The sequence below is a fragment of the Salmo salar genome, chromosome 26 (assembly GCF_965601325.2).
Source record: "Salmo salar chromosome 26, fSalSal1, whole genome shotgun sequence".
Lineage (NCBI taxonomy): Eukaryota > Metazoa > Chordata > Actinopteri > Salmoniformes > Salmonidae > Salmo > Salmo salar.
The window spans coordinates 20,273,608-20,295,846 of NC_138316.1; the positions used below are offsets into that span (position 1 = coordinate 20,273,608).

General features: G+C 45.1%; 1 protein-coding gene across 2 annotated transcripts; it reads right to left on the reverse strand.

The window, feature by feature from the left end:
* Positions 1 to 2,105: 2,105 nt before the first annotated feature.
* Positions 2,106 to 21,919, reverse strand: crld2 (Cysteine-rich secretory protein LCCL domain-containing 2). Of its 2 annotated transcripts, NM_001173596.1 has the most exons (13): positions 21,805 to 21,919; positions 19,497 to 19,881; positions 16,346 to 16,464; positions 13,238 to 13,370; positions 11,460 to 11,575; positions 10,699 to 10,976; positions 10,450 to 10,577; positions 10,231 to 10,361; positions 10,060 to 10,103; positions 9,875 to 9,947; positions 7,896 to 7,971; positions 4,944 to 5,074; positions 2,109 to 3,894 (listed from the first exon to the last, which is right to left on the reverse strand). In NM_001173596.1, the coding sequence occupies exons 2-13, from the start codon at positions 19,764 to 19,766 to the stop codon at positions 3,843 to 3,845; spliced, it is 1,551 nt and encodes a 516-aa protein (NP_001167067.1). In that variant the 5' UTR covers positions 19,767 to 19,881; positions 21,805 to 21,919; the 3' UTR covers positions 2,109 to 3,842. The 2 variants fall into 2 exon arrangements, with proteins under 2 accessions (XP_045563901.1, NP_001167067.1); XM_045707945.2 differs by lacking the exon at positions 21,805 to 21,919 and having other exon boundaries at positions 2,106 to 3,894; positions 19,497 to 20,499.
* Positions 21,920 to 22,239: the final 320 nt, after the last annotated feature.

Here is a 22,239-nt window from a genome sequence, read left to right on the forward strand (position 1 = left end):
ACAGTCTCTGACCGTAGTCTGCCCGTAGTCTTTGACATTGTGGTTGATAATGGCCACCCAATAATAGCAGAGAGATCTTCAACCAAAAGTCCCTGGAGGTTAAATTCAGCTGCTCACTAGCATACTGTAAATGATTGTAAGGAGTGCAAAGTCCTAGCTACAGGGACCTCAGCCAGATACCTTGCTTTTAAGAGCCCCTCCAACACACACACACTGGGGTCAGTGCGTAGAACATTTGATATCCCCAGCAGAGGAGACAGGGCTCTCCTCCAGGCTACTTATGGAGAGCAGCTGGTCGATACAGTGTGTTGCTCCTGCTGCTGCTGCAGTGGGGCAGGATAAGGGCCGAGGCTGCAGGTTCTCCACTGAAGGCCCTGCTGTTTGTTGTGCATTAGTGGCTGGGTTACAAGACAAGTGAGGCCTATTTGTTTATCCATCCCCTGCTGCTTCCCACTACTACAGTAACCCAACCAAACAGTCTGCAGCACGATGCAAGGTAATCTTAAGCAGAAGCAGGGAGATGGAGAGGAGCAGCTGGCTGCTGGATGGGTGAGCCTGCAGGAGTCGTTATGCCAAGATCTAGTGTTCTGGAGATAACAGACACACATACAGACACATAAACAGCCGTTCAGAGCCTCAGCTTCAACATAGCAGGGAGGAAATGAAAAACATGTATTTGTATGACATTCAAACGGACGCGGGCGTGTGCCAAGAGCGTCGAAAGAGCAAACTGGAACAAACCTGCATAACACTTGGTCCTCTCTCTCTGCACTTTGAGGGTCGTTAAAGGTTGAGTGGAGAGCGACACTCCATCTTCATCATCACTGGGAGTAAAACAGTCATCAGGCAGGCCAATAACAGCTGTTTATCAGCAGACCTAGCTCCGAGCTTCAGCCAGGCCCTTGCTGATCTCCCTCTCTTTTTTCTCCTCTCTCTCTCAAATTATGCCAGGCCCAGTGATTAAACACAGCCTCTTGCCAGTGTTAGACTGAGGTGTTTTTCAGATGTCTCTCTACTCTCAACATCAGGTCAATAACAAAGGCCCAGTCTGGGTTTGTGTGCTGAAGTAACACCACATGTCCTTACTACTGTATGTCTTTCTAAATGACAGAATCGGAACGTACCACTGCTTAAAGAGTGTATCTCAAACTTAGACATTCTTCCAATGGTTCATGAGTCCTTATTTCCAATGCGTCTCCATTTGTCTGTTCTCAATGTGGAAAGCTGCGAAGTACAAAGAGCAAGAAACCCTGATGAAATGTCTAACATTATTATTTTACATCTATTGAGTAGCATACTTGTGTCATTACTGTGCTAACTCAGATCTACAGGACTACGGTATCAGCATACCATCTCTGTACTGTGCTAACTCAGATCTACAGGACTACGGTATCAGCATACCATCTCTGTCCTGTGCTAACTCAGATCTACAGGACTACGGTATCAGCATACCATCTCTGTACTGTGCTAACTCAGATCTACAAGACTACGGTATCAGCATACCATCTCTGTACTGTGCTAACTCAGATCTACAAGACTACAGTATCAGCATACCATCTCTGTACTGTGCTAACTCAGATATACAGGACTACGGTATCAGCATACCATCTCTGTACTGTGCTAACTCAGATCTACAGGACTACAGTATCAGCATAGCATCTCTGTGTTTCCTAAGGATAAGTGATCCTATTAACTGAGTGGGAATCTGTTCCACCCCATTCCTGCATGTCTGTACCCACCAGAGGCAGACCAAGGCCAGTTCAGATCGTGTCTGTGGTCGGTGAAGTTGTTCCAAAGATAATAGGCCTAACCTGGGTGGCCTAGGTCTCTATTCCATTCATGCCTGCTGTGGACCTTAGCATGCTTGTCATGTCACCTGACTGCTCCAGTCATATGATCTGGTTCAAGCTGTGTTGCTGTACAAGCTGTGTTGCTGTACAAGATGTGTTGCTGTACAAGATGTGTTGCTGTACAAGATGTGTTGCTGTAGTTGGATTGTTGAGAAATAAGTATTTATGCTAAATTGCTAAAGGAACATGTGCCTACTACCAAGGCAAATGTACCCATTGTATCCTACTATATCCAGCGTACAAAATAAACAAACATTCTAACTATTTCAAACTTTAATTATTTTCAAATTGTGCAAAAAAAATACAAAAACCCCATCCAATGCCTATAAACACCATACAAACAAACAAAATAACACACCACATATATTTAGAAAGAGAGCTTTACAGCATAGAGAACAGTTCATAAAAGACAAATCAAAGTATTACACTCCATTTCCAAAGCTGTACAAACCATTAACATTTCCCTAAAGATTGCCCATGTACTATAAGCCTGAGGTAGCCTAAAAAAAACGTAGAAAGATGAAAACTAAAACAAAGAGAGAATGGCTGCACTGCTGTCCAGTCTAGCTTAGGGATAGATAGAGGATACCTAATGTCCTTCTTTAGGAGACCCAAAACCTCCAGCATCAATTTACATAGATTTACTCTCCTCTCACGACAAAGCCTCTGCATTTAAGAGGATATTCCCCAACTGAAGCCTGCCTCTGTGTGCCTTCCTGCTGGATAAGTAACTATGTATTACATCCCTGGGTATGAGTGGTTTAAACAGATCCATGTTCTGCATCCTCTGTGTATTTTACAAATCATTACCTAGTCATGAATCCTAACTGAAGCCTGCTGATAGGAACAATCGGCACACCTTTCTCACATTGGACTGTATAAGACCCTCTTTCTACAAAACCTACAACATTCAACTGTCTTAAGTGGGGACAAACTCAACCTATCGTAGAGTATTTTTCTTATTCAATCAAAACACATGGCATCAAGAGAGGAAAGGGGGGAATAAAGCAGTGAGCTATTATAAATACGGAATAATTTTTCAAACAAGAACATCGTTCATCTGTGAATGTCCTTGGATGAAGCCAGATATGCCACCATTTTGAAAGCCCTGCCCACACAAGCTCCCATTGCCTTCCTGAGCTCACCGTGGACAGAATATTGCTACAATGTTTTTGTACCTTAACCAGATCGTCTGAACATTATTGACACTGGAAGTCGTACAAGCTGTATTCAGGAAAGGTTTATTTTCCTTGGAGGTATGCCTTCCCCTCCTCCTCACTCCCCTTCCCTTCCTACGCAACCCCTAAGTCTGTCTGTCTCTGTCTGTCTGCCTAACTCAAGCACCATGGCCTATCCGCCAAAGGTAAAGACCACAATGAAAGCATAAATGGGTTAGGAAAGCGGAGACAAGCTTCAAAATACATTATCAACACATATAAAACTGTCAATATAGACCCATTTAAGAAGGAAAAAATTAATTAATTAAATATGTACAGAATGATTAAATACAGTGATCAATATACATTCCTGTGTATGGAGACCAATGATTGACTTTTGTATTAAGAACATAAAATATAAACAAATATGACATATTTGATTTGAAATCTAACTACATGTCAAGACGCAGAGATCCAGCACCAGCTGTTCTATTGGTCTTTGATGTTACACATCATTTTGCATTTACCGCTTGTGTATCTTACAAAAATATCCACATCTGGAGTTTAAAGGTGAGAAGGGTAGGAGAAGACAGAAGGGTTCTTTGTGATGTTAGCCACCGAATTGAGCAGTCAGCTACTGTTTATTAGCTAAGAGAGGGAGAAGTGTCTGTTGGTCCAACGGGAAGTTCTGCTTCCTCCCAAAGTGGGGGACAGAGACAGATGGGAGGAGTTGCCATGGCATCGAACCTGTGGGCACTTCCTGCCCCTTGAGAGCAGATGGGGGACCCTGTTAGTCCCTGAACCAATGAGTGAGAGGCCCTGAGATGGAGGAGACTCACTCCCTCACAGCAAAAACACGGAACGAGCCACCCTCTGGATTGCTCTTACTGCAAAAGAGAAGTGAGAAAGACGGTTACATTGAGCATTCATTCATGAACTCAAACAGTTAACCAGTGTCCTTTCAACTCATTACTAAGATAAAGTGACATAAATCTAAAGATAACTAAAATAAGAAAAACCATATTGCTGTCAAGTCAGTCAGTTGTTTTGTGGACCAAATGTATTTTTGTCATTGTTCGTGTGTGGCTCCAATTCAAGTCAGCCAGTTGCTCATGACATCCTATAGTAAGAGTAGCGTAATCACAGTGGTCGTATCTGGAAAACTCAAACACTGGCTCATTGTTAGCCATGCTGTTACAGTGACTGAGTGATCTTTCCAACAACCACTATTGACTACTGTGCTGGGCCTGACGGCTTTGTTATTAATTCAGTAGTGGAGAGGCCTTGAAGGCCTGCCAATCTCAGTAATGTCAGGATGATGCCCGTCCCATTGGCAGCAGATTGGCTGCAATTACCTGCATAGTGAAGCACTGAGTCAGCCGCCGACAGCTTTTCCATTCCCGGGTAAATGGATAGGCTGTGATTATTTCCTCCTTATTAAAGAACCGTCCACCCAACCAGCTACATGTACACCCCACTTCCTAACAGCTGGGTCATCACTCAACCTCTGGATCAGTCTCTATCACACCAGGGGCTGACTGTTGATAGCCATGGTTGTAATACCATACTGTTCCCTGTCACTGACAGCCCATGTCCTCATTCACACTAAGGTTAAGGTGAGGGTCCCAGTGAGGGGGCCCTTGATTTCAGCATTAGATTTCACTGTACTCTAGATCAGCTGATTTTGGCCATGTAGCACTTTGCACACTCCATTGAATGTCCGGGTAAAGTAAGCAAAGAGTTCATGTGTGGGCCGTCCGCACACCAAACCACACCATTACTCTTGCACCCCTGTGTGCCAAACATGGACTTGGCGCCAATGGCTTCCGTGCTTGAGCCCTAGACCTCTGCCTGACAGGGGAGGGGTGTGTGAGGGAAGGGAGAGGGCAGGGAAGGGTATTTTACAGGGGAAGAGGAGGGTAGAGCAGGCACCCACCTCTCTGACTGGATGCCGTTCTTCAGGACACCAACGTAACTCTTCTTCTTATCCAGGGGCAGGACGTCCACGTAGCCCCCGCCGGCTTGGATCACCCCGGCATGGATGGCTGCTCGGCAAATACTGGAGCGCTGAGGGAGGGGGGAATCAGAAGAGAGGGTTCAATATACTTCTCATGATATCAGATACAGCAATCATGGCTAATTATTCCATTTCACTATATCAGTAAAGCTTCTTGTATTAGGTACAGTGCAGGCACATACAGTGCACAGAGCCACACCAAATACAGTCAATGTATTAGTTTCCAGAGCATTCCATTTGTACAAATCCTGTACATGTACACATGCATGACATTAGCAAGGCTGAAGGCAGGCACATTATTATCAGGATGTAAACTGCTGCCTCACTCTGGATTACAGATGACAGACAGCAGCAGAGAGCTGTACACTCCACACATGGTTCCGAGGCAGGGTATGATGCCTCCTGTCCCCCAGTCCGAAGCACTGAGTCTGGCTCCAGCGTGTCAGACCCTGGGTCCTTATCACTAACCTGGAAGCTCATTCATCACACTAGTCTAGCCTAACACAGGCCACATTCCCTGGTGTCTGGTGAACCGGACTGGTGTCTGGGGACTTCTGTCATGTCAATATAGGCCTGTACTTCTCCTTCTGCTGTGTTTTGCTCAGTGTTGGCGCTGTGAATGTTTAAGTGGTAGAATCAGGCTCTGCCCTGACAAAATACAGTCATTAGGCCCTATTTGAGATCTCTGGGAAACTGATGTGTCCAGTTGGACTACATCTAAGTGAAATAATGTTGGGGGAAAACAAGAGTCAACAAGTTCATTCGAGGCAAGAACACTTAAAACATCAACTTCATGTAACTGGGTCAATTTAGGTCCAAAATGGTTCCCAGGGGAGCATCATTATTTGTTTCACTCCTTTCATCCACTGCAGTCTCACATTAGCTTACACATGCAATTTGCAACTTAGGCCAGAGGTGATGTTAGAATGACATATGGCGTGTCTCCAATGGCATATTATTCTCTATATAGTGCACTCCTTGTCACTAGAGCCGTATGTGTCTCTGGCCAGAGGTAGCGCTCTGTATGGAGTATAGCGTATCATTTGAGATTTGCCCTCGGGTCATTAGGAAGTGATAGAGGTGATCTGACAGGAACTGAGATGATGTGACAATAACAGAGGTGACAGTGTGTCCCACTGCTCCTCCCTCTCTGAGACTGGTCCTAAAGCCCTCTCCTGACACAGTCCCATGTCTCAGACCTCAGGCCTCAGGCATGCAATCTCTGGGCCAGTTATGAGTCAGTCAGCCAGCCAGCCAGGGCTGAGCAGCTGTGTGTGGTCGAACCCAGCACTGGGAGAGACATTACTGGCGACCATTACCAGGCCAGCATCACCAGTGCTCCCATTCCGACTGTGTTCACACTGCTTTTCAGAATTTGCTCGTGGTCGCCTCAGGCCACAGTCTCTTAAGTGTTCAACGGGGCTAGACCTCACTCATCTGCTGTCCAACATAAATCAGGTCAGTGTTCCAGTCAGATTAAAACATTTTAAAAAATGTATTTCACCTCTATTTAACCAGGTAGGCAAGTTGAGAACAAGTTCTCATTTACAATTGTGACCTGGCCAAGATAAAGCAAAGCAGTTCGACACATACAACTACACAGAGTTACACATGGAGTAAAACAAACATACAGTCAATAATACAGTAGAAAAATAAGTCTATATACAATGTGAGCAAATGAGGTGAGATAAGGGAGGTAAAGGCAAAAAAAGGCCATGGTGGCAGAGAAAATACAATATAGCAAGTAAAACACTGGAATGGTAGATTTGCAGTGGAAGAAAGTGCAAAGTAGAAATAGAAATAATGGGGTGCAAAGGAGCAAAATAAATAAATAAATAAATAAAGTAGGGGAAGCGGTAGTTGTTTGGGCTAAATTATAGATGGGCTATGTACAGGTGCAGTGATCTGTGAGCTGCTCTGACAGCTGGTGCTTAAAGCTAGTGAGGGAGATAAGTGTTTCCAGTTTCAGAGATTTTTGTAGTTCGTTCCGGTCATTGGCAGCAGAGAACTGGAAGGAGAGACGGCCAAAGGAGGAATTGGCTTTGGGGGTGACCAGAGAGATATACCTGCTGGAGCGCGTGCTACAGGTGGGTGCTGCTATGGTGACCAGTGAGCGGAGATAAGGGGGGACTTTACCTAGCAGGGTCTTGTAGATGACCTGGAGCCAGTGGGTTTGGTGACGAGTATGAAGCGAGGGCCAGTCAGCGAGAGCGTACAGGTCGCAGTGGTGGGTAGTATATGGGGCTTTGGTGACAAAACGGATGGCACTGTGATAGACTGCATCCAGTTTATTGAGTAGGGTATTGGAGGCTATTTTGTAAATGACATCGCCGAAGTCGAGGATCGGTAGGATGGTCAGTTTTACGAGGGTATGTTTGGCAGCATGAGTGAAGGATGCTTTGTTGCGAAATAGGAAGCCAATTCCAGATTTAACTTTGGATTGGAGATGTTTGATGTGAGTCTGGAAGGAGAGTTTGCAGTCTAACCAGACACCTAGGTATTTGTAGTTGTCTACATATTCTAAGTCCGAACCGTCCAGAGTAGTGATGCTGGACGGGCGGGCAGGTGTAGGCAGCGATCGGTTGAAGAGCATGCATTTAGTTTTACTTGTATTTAAGAGCAGTTGGAGGCCACGGAAGGAGAGTTGTATGGAGTTGTATGAGAGTTGTATGGCATTGAAGCTTTGAAGCTCATCTGATACAGTTCTCTGGGGAGCAGACACACTGAGGTGTATCTGTCTGGCAGGCCCAGTTGGGACAAACTTATTGTCCTCTGTCAGTATGACCTCTCAGCTTTTCAGCATGGTCAGGAGGACAGGACAGGCGTGGTGAGGCCATTCTTGTATACCCAGTGACTAGGTCCAGTACTTACCTCTGTGTAGAAGCTGTTCCCAACCACCGGAGCCCAGTAGGATGGCTCGTTTTTGCAGTTGGCCGGACAGAACACTCTGAGGGAGACACACATTGAGAATGCATTATTATTGACAAATACGATTGAATGGGCAGACCCATGGTTTATGTTGCAACAATGAGAAATGGAGGATTTATGCAATAATTTGCCATTTAGCTAAATGTAATGTACAGTCGTGGCCAAAAGTTTTGAGAATGACAAATATTAATTTCCACAAAGTTTGCTTTTTGTCAGATGTTACTATGGAATACTGAAGTATAATTACAAGCATTTCATAAGTGTCAAAGGCTTTTACATGAAGTTGATGCAAAGAGTCAATATTTGCAGTGTTGACCCTTCTTTTTCAAGACCTCTGCAATCCGCCCTGGCATGCTGTCAATTAACTCCTGGGCCACATCCTGACTGATGGCAGCCCATTTTTGGATAATCAATGCTTGGAGTTTGTCAGAATTTGTGGGGTTTTGTTTGTCCACCCGCCTCTTGAGGATTGACCACAAGTTCTCAATGGGATTAAGGTCTGGGGAGTTTCCTGGCCATGGACCCAAAATATCGATGTTTTGTTCCCCGAGCAACTTAGTTATCACTTTTGCCTTATGGCAAGGTGCTCCATAATGCTGGAAAAGGCATTGTTCGTCACCAAACTGTTCCTGGATGGTTGGGAGAAGTTGATCTCGGAGGATGTGTTGGTACCATTCTTTATTCATGGCTGTGTTCTTAGGCAAAATTGTGAGTGAGCCCACTCCCTTGGCTGAGAAGCAACCCCACACATGAATGGTCTCAGGATGCTTTACTGTTGGCATGACACAGGCCGATGGTAGCGCTCACCTTGTCTTCTCTGGACAAGCTTTTTTCCGGATGCCCCAAACAATTGGAAAGGGGATTCATCAGAGAAAATTACTTTACCCCAGTCCTCAGCAGTCCAATCCCTGTACCTTTTGCAGAATATCAGTATGTCCCTGATGTTTTTCCTGGAGAGAAGTGGCTTCTTTGCTGCCTTTCTTGACACCAGGCCATCCTCCAAAAGTCTTCGCCTCACTGTGTGTGCAGATGCACTCACACCTGCCTGCTGCCATTCCTGAGCAAGCTGTGTACTGGTGGTGCCCCGATTCCGCAGCTGAATCAACTTTAGGAGATGGTCCTGGCGCTTGCTGGACTTTCTTGGGCGCCCTGAAGCCTTCTTCACAACAATTTAACCACTCTCCTTGAAGTTTTTGATGATCCGATAAATGGTTGATTTAGGTGCAATCTTACTGGCAGGAATATCCTTGCCTGTGAAGCCCTTTTTGTGAAAAGCAATGATGACGGAACCTGTTTCCTTGAAAGTAACCATGGTTGACAGAGGAAGAATAATGATTCCAAGCACCACCCTCCTTTTGAAGCTTCCAGTTTGTTATTCGAACTCAATCAGCATGACAGAGTGATCTCCAGCCTTGTCCTTGTCAACACTCACACCTGTGTTAACGAGAGAATCACTGACATGATGTCAGCTGGTCCTTTTGTGGCAGGGCTGAAATGCAGTGGAAATGTTTTTTTTGCATGGCAAAAGGGACTTTGCAATTAATTGCAATTCATCTGATCACTCTTCATAAAATTCTGGAGTATATGCAAATTGCCATCATACAAACCGAGGCAGCAGACTGTGAAAATTAATATGTGTCATTCTCAAAACTTTTGGCCACGACTGTATGTCATGTTATGAATAACCCTGACACATTTTCCGTAGAACTTCTGTAGAACAGAGGAAAGACTGATGCTTCCTTCTAGCAGAGTCTGCATGTTTAGGAGATTCCAGTGGTTTTGTACTGAAGGTTTAAAGAATTTGGCCCAGAGCAGGAATCTGACTCTAATTAGATTTTGCTTACAAAGCAAAGCCCTTAATTCACAAGTCATCACTTCTTGTTGTGCGTGTGAAACATGGTGGGGGGAGAGGAGCTAGGCACCTTGGGCAGTTGGAGTAGGGCTTCTTGAAGGGGCAGATCTCCGCCACTGTTGCATAGCAGTCCACTGATTGTCCTGTGGCACAGAGAGGAGACATACGCCATTAACAGCTGCAATAGTCATCAGGTGAAGAAGCTAAAAACAAGGGTGTGCATGATCCACTTATTCTGGAAAACGTTTGACTTACTTTCCACTTTGGACACCACAAATGCATTGCCGGCTTTGTATTTACTGTCAAGAGATCAAAGCCAGACATTAGAAGACCATTACATTTCAGGAAATCATTCATTTCACAAACCATGAATGAGCATAGCAGGCAGAATGACGACAGAAAATAAAGACTGCCAGAAATATCTACCTGAATGACTCAATGCCGTTCTTTGTTGCCTTGACGAAGAATGGCAACTTGTCTTTCCTTGTAGTGTCCACCAGACCACCATTGTTATTGATGATGCCATAATGAATAGCAGCACGACAGATACTTGATTGCTGGAAAAACAGAAAAAGAATCCTGAGAAACACATTCAGGCATACAAAATGTATAGTGTGAAATGTTGGACTTCAGTGTGAGACTCACCACATCATAGAAGAGCGTCCCCCACACTTTCCCTTTCTTGTTCTGGCAGTTAGCAGGGCAGTTGAATCTGTTGCAGGTTGCTCCCTTGCACTTGTCACGCATTTTGGTCTCACACTTGATGTTTTGGGCTGTGGGAGACAAATAAATTACTGGTCAATTAGGGATTTCAGTGGCATTCCTTCCCAAACACTACATTCAAACAGTCAATTCTGAAAGCCCCCAACCATGATTCCCACTAGTCAAACTCACCCAGGAAAGTGCTGGTGGGAGCCTTGGGAGTGGAAGGCTTGGGAGCGGAGGGCTTCTTGGGAGCAGCAGGCTTGGGTTTGGGTCTGGGGACAGGCTTGGCGGTGGTGCGGGGTGACATGGGAATCTGAGCTTTCTCCACCTCATTCATGTCCTCAGTCTCAGAACGCTGAGAGTCCCCCTTGTAGCAGAGGTTGTCCCTGCAGCTTCCTCCGTAGCTAGGAGGGCACTGGGAGCATGGGCGCCCATGTTGGTAAGGGGCCTCTCCGATCCAGTTTCCCCTGGGGAGGAGGAATGAGCACAGTGGTCAGGATGACTGGCTGGAAACTAATCAGCACTCAGCCGTCACGGCACATGGCCTTGTAATTATTCACATGTTCTTTGCACATTATCACACACTCTTAAAACCCTGAGTCCAGCTGGATAATGAAAACACACACGCTGTCCCTCTGGAAATTAAATGAGGGCTGTCTGGAACATTCTGCTTAGGACCTGTTTCTCTTTCCCTTTCCTTTATTATTTTTATATTTGAACTTCTGCTGGAATTTCAGAATTGGCCTCAATGTGCCATGAAATACTTCTTAGACAGACATTTTAACTGTAACATTGGACAGACAAATTCATATCCTGACATGTGCCCTCAAAAGTGTTTGGTATTAGATAAACACCCCATGTGGTGGTAAGAAGTATGTAAAACAGAACACTGGAGACGTGATGTGTGAATGACTGGGGAAATGAGAGTAACGTTAGTGAGTTGGTCTTACTTAGGGGAGTAGTTACAGACGAGGTAAACAGCGTTCTCCCAGATCTCCCCCCACACGTTCATCCTGGGACACACGTGCACTGCACACCCCACACGACTAGTGGTGGCCCAGACCAGCTGCAGAGAAGACAACACTTCCATTAACATTGTTATTATAAAAGGATATTCGCATTGCTGACTCGTTGGTCTTTCTATGACCACACATCCATCTCCACTGATACAGTTCCTCAGCTCCACATAAAAGTGCAGACAACTCTACAAGCTAAAACTATTTGATTTGGAGCCCTGCAGCCTTTGAAAGGGCCTGTCATGGGTGGCTATGGAGGTCAGAGAAAGAGCCTCACAGACACATTGGTAGGAAGCACCACGTCACTGTAGACCTCCCTCTTTCCTTTTCTCACTCATAGATCCCTCATTCCTGCCACGGGAAGTGGCTCCCATGCTGGGGTGTTGGAGGCAGATTGATGGGGCCACAGGGGCCCTTAGAAGAGGCTGCTCTTTCATTAGGCCCCAGTCAGAGGGAGATAGACGTCAAATGTGACCACAGTTTGTTTCCTGCGACATTCTGTGATCATTCTCATGATCCAGTTTAATAATGTAAATAAATGATACTGGCAGTGGCTCAGACCGAACAAAGACAACTCTGGACAGGCCCAGTTCCTCTGTCAATATGGAGATGGAGTTAAATCAAATCAAATCAAAGTTTAATGGTCACATGCACAAGGTACAGTGAAATGCTTGCTTGCTAACTCTCCTCAACAATGCAGTACAATAACAGTAAAAAAATCAAACGCCAAATACAAAAGTGAAAAATAACAAGTACTATAGTAATACAGTTTTTTTTATATTACTTAAATGTAAAGCTATAGGCATCACCTATGGATTTGACAACCAGGCAGTCCTACTACTGAGAGCTTGTTACATGACTCCAATACCACTCTTTCCCCCTGTACCCCTAATTCTCCTTCCTCTTTATCTCTCTCTGACTCTCACTCCTCCCCTCTCTCTTTCAGGAATGTGTGTCCCTTTCCTGGGCCAGTGAGAGGCTACAGGCAGTATTGACTTAGAGACAATGACTCAGCATAGACACCGCACTGCTACACAACTACAGCATACACAGAGATGTGATGATGAGGGCTGGGGCCTGTGGTAAAGCTCTGTATCATCCCAGAGACTGACTGTGAGGATACTGACCCGGAGGGGCTAGCATAACCTAGCTTAGCAGTGTTATGATAGGGATTGGACCCCAACTATGCTTGGACCCCAACTATTCTCCCTCTTGTCCCTCTCTTCCCCTCTGTTTATTCCTCTTTCTTACCCTTTGTTTCACCCTTTCTGCTGTGATGGTTTAATGGTCCTGAGGCAGCACATATCTTCCCCTGTCACTACATTACTGTGCCCCCATGTGGTCCTATGGTAACCACACTGTTTAAAGCACTCCCCCTGTTTTTAGTTAATGGACACCCATTGAAGAGGCTGCAGGTAACACGTTGTTTTTACACAGGACCTGAATACCTGCAGCAGCATCACCTTTAAAAGTCACGTGCTGTCTATTATACACTGATGGTAGAGAGGAGACATATGACCTTGAACACTGCACAAGCTCATACACAGATCATCTATATTAGTTCAAAGGAAATCTGAAAAAAAATTATTTCATATGGATTTAGATCCAAATGTGGTATGCTGTTCATGGAGGAACTGTTGAGGGAAGTACTCATGAACTCAAAGCTCCAAATTCAGAACCCCCAACCCCTTTCTCCCCCAGCCAAGACTCACCTGGGTGTAGTGGGTGCACATGGGCCCTGAGCAGCGGTCGGGACACCAGGGATTGCACTCATGTTGGTAGGGGTAGGTGTAGTCCTTCACCTCATCATACCAGGCCTGGACGTGGTTGGCCGGGGAGCGGTACCTGCAGACACAGAGAGAGCAGCATCAGCCTCAGCAGCACAGAGCTCATACAGGAGGACCTCCAGCTGCCAGGGCCACATGAGGGATATCTGAGGGGGCTGCCAGGTGCTTTGACTGGGCTTGAGACACACTGCACCAGCCTCCCCTCAGGCCTCCACTGATTAGTCCGGTTCTGACCCAGCAGACACACAGACACACTCACAGCCTGTTTCCCTCCAACACTGAGGAACACGAGCCGCGCTGAGAAAAAATTACAAAAACTAAACACGGCTCCACAGCCTGTCGAATCAATTATGGCCCTTTATTGTAAACATCTCTTTTTACGGTATTGAAAAGTGCTGAGACTACAAAATCACAGTGGAGAGGGAGAAAAACAGACCTAGCCGGTATCAGAAGAGAGAGAAAGGGAGAGGGGGAGAGAGGGAGAGAGGGGGGCTGTGACAGCCCGAGCAAGCGGATTCCTGGAATGGCACCTGCTGAGGGAGCCCTGCACTGTCATACACAAAGAGCCCCACTGTCAGGCTGCAATGCTCTGAATACACTAACAAACACACAGCACAAACACTGAGTATACCCAACATTATGAATACCTTCCTAATATTAAGTTGCACTCCACCCCCCCCCCCCCCAAAAGAACAGCCTCAATTTGACAGGGCATGAAAGCTTTTCACAAGGATGCTGGCCCATGTTTTTAAATGTTTAATTTTAGTCATTTAGCAGACACTCTTGTCCAGAGCAACATACAGTTAATGCATTCATCTTAAGATAGTTACTGAAGATGGGACAACCACATATCACACAAATAGAAAGTACATTTTTCTTCTATAACAGTTATCAGTAGACTCAGAGCTAGAAGTGGAGGTGGAGTGTGTATGTGGGGGGGGGTCCAAAAAAAATTGTTGGGGGGGGGGGGGGGGGGGGGGGTCAAGGTGAGGAGGAGGATTATTTAAGATACTGTTTGAAGAGCCTAAAATATTATTTTGTGTCAGCCCAACTGAGACCTAGACAAAATCAGTGGATTCATTTCTCTCTTAAGACATAGTTTAAGGTAGTTAAGCAAAATCAGGTCAAACTGCTGAGGTCAAACTGCTGAGTTTGCCCCCATACGACCCCACCTTCATCTCTGCAACTCAGGATAGCAGATTTAAACAGTGGACGCAGAAAGGCATCACATCATTCAGTACAATTATAAGGAATGGGGACCTAGAGAACTTCCAGGACCTAAGTAAAAAACATGGCTTGGATAAACAAGATTTTTACAGATACCTACAAGTTCAACACTATTTCTTAAGGGAGATAAAAGTGATAGACCTTCGAGCACCTCAGAAATGCATCCAAGTATTCACTAACGCATACATCTTGGGGATATTCAAAAAAAATATTTCCAATCTTTACTTGGGTATTCAATCCTCAAAGAAACAATCTACAAACTATATTAAACAGAAATGGGAGGAGGAACTTAACATTCAAATAACTGATGCAACATGGTTGAACATATTTACATTTACATTTTTTTTTACATTTTAGTCATTTAGCAGACGCTCTTATCCAGAGCGACTTACAGTAGTGAATGCAATTTCATACTTTTTTTTTCTGTGCTGGCCCCCCGTGGGAATCGAACCCACAACCCTGGCGTTGCAAACACCATGCTCTACCAACTGAGCTACAGGGAAGGCTGTAGCTCAGTTGAGACTCAACAAAGCTCCACCAACTCAAGGTCATGGAGAGAATTCTGTTGGAAGAATGTTATACGTTTCTTCATGACACCTAAACTGAAATCAAAACGGACTGGCTCCCTACACCCTTGTTGGAGAGAATGCGGGTTATCAAGGGTGGATCACTCATTTTGGTTCTGCCCCGCAATCGAAACAAACTGGGGAGAGATAAGATCTAACATTGGAAAGTTAATGGGTTTTGACATAGAACAAACATTCATTTCTTTGTACTTGGGTGAAATACCTGATGACTTACACAGAGAAAAGTACCTCTTGAAGGTCCTACTGGCAGCAAGTAAAAAGGCTGTCACTAGGAAATGGCTGCAAAAAGACCCTCCCACCGTGACACAATGGATAGATATTGTAAAAGAAATACACCACATGGAGCGTATGACCTTTGCTCTAAGAACTCAACAGGAGAGAGGTCAGGAATACTGGGAAAAATGGGTTTCGTACATGAAAATTGTCTAATTCAAAGAGGATGTCGATGTAACTAATCTGATGAACGTATGATGCACGCTGTAACTGACAGATCTTTTTTGTTGTTCTTTTACTTAATTTGTACTTTCTTTGTGTTCCTCAATAAAAACTAAATAACATTTGAAAAAAGATACTGTCTGAAGAGGTAGGGTTTCAGATGTTTTCGGGAAGATGGGCAAGGACTCTGCTGTCCTAGCTTCAGGGGGAAGCTGGCTCCACCATTGGGGTGCCAGGACAGAGAAGAGCTTGGACTGGGCTGAGCGGGAGCTGCACTCCCGTAGGCATCCAAAAGTTGGCTAGATGTGATTTGGGTGGTGGACCATTCTTGATACACACGAGAAACTGTTCCCTGACTCCTACTACTTTACCCCGTTCAAAGGCACTTAAATCTTTTGCCTTGCTCATTCACCCTCTGAATGGCACACATACACAATCTATGTCTTAATTGTCTCAAGGCTTAAAAATCCTTCTTTAACTTGTCTTCTCCCCTTCAGCTACGCTGATTGAAGTGGATTTAACCAGTGACATCAATAAGGGATTATAGTTTTCACCTGGTCAGTATGTCATGGAAAGAGCAGATGTTCATAATGTTTTGTTCACTCAGTGTACATCCACACACAACAGCCACACTACAGACTCACATAGACTCAGTAGCAGACAGCATAAGGCACAGACAGCATAAGGTGTGTGTGTGTGTGTGTGTGTGTGTGTGTGTGTGTGTGTGTGTGTGTGTGAAGTGTACATGTGTGTACGCATTCGTGTGTGTGTCATATTGTCTTACCTGCCCCAGTGAACAGCGAGGTTCTGACCGATGGACATGAGCAGGTCCTTAGGTCCATGTTCCCACTGGCATGCCTCTGCCCAGTGAGTGGCTGACCTCTCCAGCTCATCATCCCAGACCTGGAAACAGACAAATAACACTGTTAGAAAAAAGTTGTAACACTAAAACTCACACATTTCAGTAACATTAATGACAGCAAAGGGGTCCACACTCCTGTGACACACTCCAACATATGATCAGTGAACAGTGAGACAGACCCATCAGAACTACCTTTATCCATGGCCATCACCACAGCTAGACTTAGCCCAGCTGCTTTAATATCAGGCCACCAGGTAGATCCCCTCCATATAATAATGCTCCTCCTGTCTCCTCTTAGCTACCTACCTAACCGCTAGCTACCTTTGTAGGCCTCTGCTCTCCCTCTTCCTTCCCAGGCAGCTGAAATTGATCTGGATACAAGTAAAACATTAGCTTTAGCCCAGGAAATGTGAGTGGAGCAGCGCCTGGCCCCGCTCCACTACAAATCCCCAGCAATCACAGCTGAATTAGGCATATTTCCTGAGCGGGTTTCTCTCTCTACCCGTGGAAGAGGGTGGAAAGGGGGTGGATGCACCTCATCTCTGCCACCACTCTCACCACTAGGATATGGGGGAGGAGGGGGAGGAGAGGACTCGTACAGTGTGGCGCCTCACAGTGTCTCTCCTCAGTACATTTCCAGGCCCTTGGTGGTCAACACCACCACACATACAAATACATACACATACATATGCATGCCCATGACTATGCCAGCTCGGCTATACCCCCAGTCCTGTCCTCAGAACCAAGCTTGTTGGCTGAGGCCTGGCAGAGAACAGAAGAACAGGGCAGAGGGAGACTTCATGGCCCTTCCACTCCTGCCAGACCACACCATACCACAGTCACACAGACATCACACTGTCAGTAGTACATCTGTACTACATCAACCCCCCCCCCAGAGTCTGTCCATCTAAACTATAATAACCTTAACCTCAGCACACCCTCTTACCCCGTCACCACATTCCATAAACACTATCCCTCTCAATAACATTCAGTGCTCTCTCTTCTCCATAGTCCCCTTCCACTCTATCCATCCCTCCTTCATGTAGCACTCTGTTTCTCCTCCACTGGCCACTCTGGCCTCGCTCATTCTCTCTGTCCTCCCCTGGCCTACCCTGTCCTCATTCACCCCTCTCTGCAGTGTCTGACTCCCAGCAGGTAGTGTAGAGTCAGTGTAATTATCCTCCCAGTAAGCCAGCTCCTCTCCAGGCTGCAAGCAGTTGACTACCATGAGCTCATCTTTTCCAGGAGAGAAGATTGTTGTGGTGTTGGGTTCTAGCTTGAAATATACTTATTCATGTTACCATATTCGAACTTATTGATTACTTTACATGTATAATGAATGTATATGTTGGGGATCAATGTAGGGTGGATAGAACCTTGGTGTAGGGAAAGTTACTGAGTGAGACAAGGGGAATGCAGAAAGTTTACATTCTGTCAAAACATGGTATTGTTAAATATCATGGCGCCTAAGGAGGGAAGCAAAGGGAAAACAGTCTGGTTTCAGTCACTGATAAGGTAGGACAGTTGCGGACCAGGGTGAGGAAGTCGGCCTGAGGTCAGATGAAGTGAGAAGGAACAGTCCTATTACACACACATATACTTCCACACCCAGGAAGATTCTTGCATCAGGCAGGGCCATGACTACACCAGTGAGAGGAACCAATTAAGTTCTTGACTAGCAACAGAGACGTATTGGCTGTCTAGATGTTGACTGCGCCTAGAAGGAAGGTATAAATATTTGTTCTTGTGTAATCATGTCTTTGTCTTTGCAGCTGTATGAACCAGTGGGTGAATAAACTTGGTTTGAGCTTTTTCTAGATGTCCATGAGTTTTTACTCTGTTTGTTCAGAACCTAACAATAGTAAAACCAAAACCCTCCCATTGAAAGTGGAGCCTATAAACACTCACCTACATTATATCACTGTCTCATAAACATAAGACCTTGGTATTTCCTGAGCAACAGAGACTGATGTTGATGTTTACCTCCATCTCTCTGTACTATCTAGTAATAATACATTGGTGGGTGCTTATATTTGTCCTATTTCACACTTGTGAATTGGAAATGTGTTTTGTTTTTTTCCTATCCCAACTGGGGGGGGGGGGGGGTCAGCCAATATCAATGGCAACCCTGGAGCAATTAGGGATTTTTCACCTTAGTACCCGCAAAACACCAGTCTCAACGTCAACAGTGAAGAGGAGACTCTTGGATGCTGGCCTTCTAGGCAGAGTTTCTCTGCCCATCTTAATCTTATTTTTTATTGGCCAGTCTGAGATATGGCTTTTTCTTTGCACTCTGCCTAGAAGGCCAGCATCCCGGAGTCCTTCTTCACTGTTGACGTTGAGACTGGTGTTTTGCAAGTACTATTTAATGAAGCTGCCATTTAAGGGCTTGTGAGGCGTCTGTTTCTCAAACTAGACACTATAATGTACTTGCCCTCTTGCTCAGTTGTGCACCGGGGCCTCCTACTCCTCTTTCTATTCTGGTTAGAGCCAGTTTGCGCTGTTCTGTGAAGGGATTAGTACACAGCCTTGTATGAAATCTTCAGTTTCTTGGCAATTTCTCGCATGGAATAGCCTTAATTTCTCAAGAATAGACTGACAAGTTCCAGAAGAAAGTTCTTTGTTTCTGGCCATTTTGAGCCTGTAATCGAACCCACAAATGCTGATGCTCCAGATACTCAACTAGTCTAAAAAAGGCCAGTTTTATTGCTTCTTTAATCAGACCAACAGTTTTCAGCTGTGCTAACATAATTGCAAAAGGGTTTTCTAATGATCAATTAGCCTTTTAAAATTATAAACTTGGATTAGCTAACACAACGTGCCATTGGAACACCGGAGTGATGGTTGCTGATAATGGGCCTCTGTACACCTATGTAGATATGCCATTAAAAATCTGCCGTTTCCAGCTACAACAGTCATTTACAACATTAACAATGTCTACACTGTATTTCTGATCAATTTGATGTTATTTTAATGGACACATTTTTTTTGCTTGTCTTTCAAAAACAGGGACATTTCTAAGTGACCCCAAACTTTTGAACAGTAGTGTACATTTCAGGATTGCATTTCTCACCATGTACTCCATGTTGGATGCGGTGGGGTAGACTTGTCCCCTCAGTTTGTTGTGCAGTTGTAGAATCTCCCCACGGTCTGTCCACTGGATGGCCCGTCGGGTCCTACTACCCGCTGTGTTATCGGTGCTGTTCTGGTCATCCTGGTACCGGCTCAGTAGCTGCCTCAGCTCATTTGAGTCGGGCAGGAAGAGGGCAGCTCCTTTCCTGGCAGAGAGGACCAGGAGGGCGAGGGTGAGGGCTGAGAGCCAGCAGGGCATGGCAGCAGTCATCTCCGGTCTCTGGGACGGGTCTCTGGGCGTCTGTGTCTAGGGCTCTGGATAGGCTGGGCAGACTACAGTGGGCAGCCTTGTGTGAGCTCTGGTCCTGAGCGCAGCAGAGACGATGCTGTTGGGAGAAAACACACTGTGAGCCGGCCAGCCAACAAAGCAGGCTACAGAGCAAAGCACATGGCCAGACAGACGACTGAGCTAACGCCAGAGAACCCTGGTTTTTGCCATAGGAAACTGTACTAGAGCTATTGAACCATTTTAGTTGAGGCATTTTCACTGGTTGCAATACATCAGTCCGGAAATGATATCACAGCAGATCTCACCACATTGAGAACAAGTTGCATAACTATTACCACAAGAACAAGGTGGAGTCCCGAGAGATTTTGCAACAATTATCCACAGTACTGTAGTATTCACAGGTGAGGCAATTAAATGAGTGGTATTACTCCATATCCAAGGATACACTCTCACTACAAGGCTTTCAGTAGTCAGACAATATCTCATCAGTTTAATCTCCACATTGTACCTGATCATCTTCAGCTTGGCCAAATCCTTTCAAAGCTCTTTTCAGCTCTATCATAATTCAGCAATTAGCTGGGGATATACTTTCAGATCCATAATAATGACAAATTGTTATCTTACATCGATTGCTCAACACAGTGACTAAGGAAATTCACATTGTTAATTAGTTTCTTCTTTTGTCAGAGTCTTACACAGCCCCTTTGGAACTATGATCTATCAGTAAACATGACTGCAGATATTTCATTAAAGCCATCAATTGTCCTTAATGACCCTGTATTCCAGAGTGATATATAATCTGGGTGGAAAGAGAATAATCAGTCAGGTTCACTCTCCCGGAAAAAGAAGTCCATCATCTCTGTGACCTCTCTCTGATCCTCCTCTGGCTAACCTGCAAAATCACAATCTAAAACAGTAGAGGGAGAGAGGGAGTAGGGAAGAACTACAGCAGAAAAAGGTTATTAGTTAATGAGAAAATGATTGATAGAGAGATGAAAATAGAGGGAGAGAAAGCCAAATAAAGAGAGAGGGGGGAAGAGACAGATGCAGAGTTCTTTACTAAAACAGAAGATTTTAGTATGAATATGAGGTAGTGTGTGGTTCACATCTTCCTTTGCCACAGCACACAGGGCACAAGGCAGGCTCCCAGCCTCAGCCACAACCCCATTGGCCAGGAGAAGACAAACAGCAGGGCTACTAAATCAGCCGGCAGGAGAAGGCATGGCAGAGGGAGAAAGAAGGAAAGAGAGAGAGAGAGCAGTCATAGCACTGCTCCCTGCATCCTTCAATTCCTTCTCTCTCTCTCTCTCTCTCTCAGCCTGGAACGGCGGCTTGAGGTCTGACGGCCGGTCTGTGTCAACACACTGTCAGAGCCAAGCAGTCACAGCCAGCGATGGGAGCCAGCCGGCTGGCCTGAGGCAGCCAACCATTCCACCAAACCCCTCTGGCCCTCTCTTTGTGTCCCTGCCTACCTTCTCACACCAAACCTACACCAGCCTTTATTTCTGGGCCTTTCTCATCATTCTCATGAATGTTATACCTGAGTGACAGACAGAGCAGCCAGCCACAGCCACACACACACACACACTGGCCACCATGCTTACATATACAGGAGCTGGTGGGCTTTCACCTGGTGGCTCTGCAGTAGCTCTTCTGTCCAATACTTCCCCACAATGTCAAACCCAGAAATGTCATTAAATTGCTCTCTAGGAATTGACACCTGGGATTGACATTATAGCACAGAAGCGGAAATGTGGACAGTGATGATGGCTGGAGCACTGCACTTGCATGTGTTATAACAATGTTCAAGACAATATTGAAACATTTAGTATTTCATGACAGGCTAATTCATTAACAACAGCATTGATGAAAGAAAACATTTGTTTGATAAATACATTAACATATTATCAAATCTGAACATTATAAAACATTTGAACTCAGTGGCACCCAAAAGCATAAGATTACATGGTGAATAGATGGTGCAGAATACATGAGATTAAATGTAGAAAAACATGCTAACCTCAATCACTGGCAATTATCCGGCAATTATCCAAAAGCTTCTGCGCCGGTTGAGTATTTCCCGTTTGCTAAATTGGTGCTTAAGTGGAGCTGCAGTCCTAGAGGGCAGAGTAACTTTGTGACTTGATTAACTTTACCACGGCATCGCAGTGCTTTATATAGAGACCCCGCTGAACGAGCGAGGAGGGAAACAAATCTTAACTCTTCTTTCTTTAGTCACTCCCACAGCTCCCTCCTCAAGAAGGCTATGTTCTTGGCAAGCATCCTGCGCTCTGACGATTGATGTCGAAAGGAAAACACAAAGTATGTAATTCACTACGAACCAGAGCAATCGAAATGCGTAAGAGTTTTGTATAACTTTTCTGTTTCTTTTCCAATCCAAAAGCTTTGCCAGAGTTTCTTCAAGACAGTTCATCGATAATTACCATTAGCCTAT